The sequence below is a fragment of the Anarrhichthys ocellatus genome, unplaced genomic scaffold (genome assembly GCF_004355925.1).
Source record: "Anarrhichthys ocellatus isolate YVR2014 unplaced genomic scaffold, GSC_Weel_1.0 scaffold209, whole genome shotgun sequence".
Taxonomy (NCBI): domain Eukaryota; kingdom Metazoa; phylum Chordata; class Actinopteri; order Perciformes; family Anarhichadidae; genus Anarrhichthys; species Anarrhichthys ocellatus.
In genome coordinates this window covers 160225-163484 of record NW_022280239.1, presented here as the reverse complement: position 1 = coordinate 163484, position 3260 = coordinate 160225, and the positions used below count along the sequence as shown (strand labels likewise).

Genomic DNA, 3260 nt, shown 5'->3' with positions numbered 1-3260 from the left:
AAAAGTCAGTTTAATTGTGCAAATTTTTTTTTTTTTACTTGTAACGCATTTTAACCACAGACTGTATATAAGAAGTGGACGTAACGTCACTCATTGGTTTGTGGACTGCTGTTTTGAAGCCTTCAGTTTGGCGTTTTGTCCTTTGCCATCTTGTTTGTTTTGCAACCAGTGAACAGGAAGTGACCATATTTGGATGGAGAGACGCCATTAACGTATCTGGTAGAGACCTGTCAATCACTGTGTAGCCCCGCCCTAAAGCATCCCCTGCTTTATGGTCTGTTTGACTCTGAATGGACCATAATGTACTAAATGAACATCATGCTGTATTGAAGAAGACTTGAAACTAGAGATTGAGACCATAAACTCATGTTTACAATGTTTACTGAGGTAATAAATCAAGAGAGAAGTAGAGTCATTTTCTCATAGACTTCTATACAACCAGAGTCGCCGCCCCCTGGTGGACACTAGAGAGAATGCAGCTTTAACACGTGAAGAACCGGAGGTTGTCTCATGATTTTAACATAATATATTATACTTTTAAGACACTGAGGTCCACATTCATTAATATTGCTGTCCACATGGAGACAACAGAACTAAGATGTAAACACGACATGGACGGACACAAAGGATTGTAACACAATGAGGTGACTTCATGATGTGATTTGGTACAAATTCAAAGTATTTTTAATAAGTAAAAAGACAACGTTAAATCTGTATCTTAAAGATATTTAAAGCTACGAATTCAGAGGCGCGTTTTAAAGGTAGTTTGTACACTTCAAAGGTTAAGGCCTTTTTTCATGTAAATCAGATAAAGTCAGTTTCTACGGTGACGATCCTCCGCCGTCCCGCTCGGTTTTATCTGTTTGTCCGTCCGTCAGCAGACAGTGGAACCGGTCCCTGAATGCGTCCAGCAGCTGAGGGACGGTCTCCTCCACGCAGACGTCTCTCTGCAGCTCGGCGCTCAGTGACGTCACTCCTTTACCCATGATGCCGCACGGCACGATATGGCCGAACCACGACATGTCGGTGTTACAGTTCAAAGCCAAGCCGTGAGACGTGACGTAGCGACCGCAGTGGATTCCTACGAGGACGCAATGAGGAGACGACAACTCAGACAACAGATCGCTGTGAGGCAGTCTGACGTTTACATATTTAATGAATGCGACAGACAGAAGTTGAGGAAAAGAAGGGTCTCTGTGTCGTCGTACCGACGGCACAGATCTTGTTGTCTCCGACCCAGACACCGGTGTGAGGAGACGTGGACGCGTCGATACCAAACCTGCTGCAGACGGAGATGATGGTTTTCTCCAGTTCACTGACGTACCAGCGGACGCTCTGAGGGATCAGATCACAAGTCAACATGGTAACACACGCCAACAAATGCTAACACACGTTATCATACGTTATCACACGCTAACACACGTTATCACACGCTAACACACGTTATCACACGCTAACACACGTTATCACACGTTATCACACGCTAACGCACGTTATCACACGCTAACGCACGTTATCACACGCTAACGCACGTTATCACACGCTAACACACGTTATCACACGCTACCACACGCTAACACACGTTATCAAACGCTAACACACGTTATCACACGCTAACACACGTTATCAAACGCTAACACACGTTATCAAACGCTAACACACGTTATCACACACTAACACACGTTATCACACGCTAGCATACGTTATCACATGCTAACACACGTTATCAAACGCTAACACACGTTATCACACCCTAACACGTTATCACACGTTATCACACGCTAACACACATTGTCAAACGTTATTACACGCCAACACACACTAACACACGTTGTCACATGTTATCACACGTTATCAAACGCTAACACACGCTAACACACATTATCACATGCTAACACACGTTATCACACGCTAACACACGTTATCAAACGCTAACACACGTTATCAAACGCTAACACACGTTATCACACGCTAACACACGTTATCACACGCTAGCATACGTTATCACACGCTAGCATACGTTAACACACGCTATCACACGTTATCACACGCTATCACACGCTAACACACGCTAGCATACGCTAACACACGCTAGCATACGCTAACACACGTTATCACACCCTAACACACGTTATCACACGTTATCACACGCTAACACACGTTATCACACGCTAACACACATTATCAAACGTTATCACACGCTAACACACACTAACACACACTAACACACGTTATCACACGTTATCACACGTTATCAAATGCTAACACGTTATCACACGTTATCGCACGCTAATACATTATCAAACATTATTACACGCTAAAACACGTTGAACTTCATCAAACCCAGCACGGATGGACCCGCTCTCACCTTCTTGAAGCTGTCCAGGTGGAGGATCGGGTAGCAGACCAGCTGACCCGGTCCGTGGAAGGTGATGAGTCCTCCTCGGTTGGTGCGGTGCACGTCGGCCCCCAGCAGGCGGAGGCGGTCCAGCAGGGGGGCCGGGTAGGGTTTGTGGCGGATCCCGGTGGTGTAGACCGGAGGGTGCTGACACAGCAGGAGAGCGTGAGCCGGACCGGACCGGTGCCGGTTCACGTAGACCTGCTGCAGCCTCAAAGCCTCCTGGTAGGAGACCAGGCCCAAACGAACCACCTCCACCGTAGGTCTGCCGCCCTGCATCCAGGACTTGAACCAGACCTGCAGACCGGGACTGGAAGTGGCATTAACACACAAAGCAGCAGGTAAGTCAGGTGTGTCATCGTGGTTTTCATGGTCCTGAGGAGCTTTTAGTGACACGAGGTCACCAGCTAGAGGACTGAGGGTCCAAAACAGAAAGAGATTCAACTCCATTCGAATTAATGTTCTGAGATCAAACCTTCAATGTAGTGAATAGACTCAGAGGGGCTCTTCAAAGGGTTCTTATGTATTCAGTAGGTAGAGATGGATTACAATATCCTATAATATTATAAATATAACTGATTATCTGCAGTTTAACTGGTGAAAAGAGCCACAATATACCCAATAGATTAATGAATAACTTTATTTAGGAATTTCCACAACTTGTTTTCATGTTATTTGGTTTAATTTTTACTTCTAATAATGAATCATCTCTCAAAATACTTAAATACTGTTTATTACGATCAATTAATTCATCAATGAATTCACAGAGAAATGCATCATTTTAAAGTTTACAGGTAAATATATTAAATATTGAGTTATTTAACCTGTCTCACTTCACGTGTTTATTTAACCTGTCTCACTT

General features: G+C 44.4%; 1 protein-coding gene across 3 annotated transcripts in view; it reads right to left on the bottom strand.

Annotated features, from left to right (window-relative positions):
- Positions 1–659: 659 nt before the first annotated feature.
- lipt2 (lipoyl(octanoyl) transferase 2) overlaps positions 660–3260 on the bottom strand; it is a 3699-nt gene continuing 1098 nt past the window's right edge. The window contains exons 3-5 of one of the 3 annotated variants that reach the window (XM_031878910.1): positions 2369–2708; positions 1209–1335; positions 660–1081 (exon numbers count right to left, since the gene is read on the bottom strand). In XM_031878910.1, the coding sequence (XP_031734770.1) occupies positions 822–1081; positions 1209–1335; positions 2369–2677 (696 nt within the window). In that variant the 5' untranslated portion in view covers positions 2678–2708 and the 3' untranslated portion in view covers positions 660–821. Of the gene's footprint in view, positions 1082–1208; positions 1336–2368; positions 3250–3260 lie in introns of those variants that run through there. The other 2 variants (XM_031878911.1, XM_031878909.1) reach the window with 2 other exon arrangements.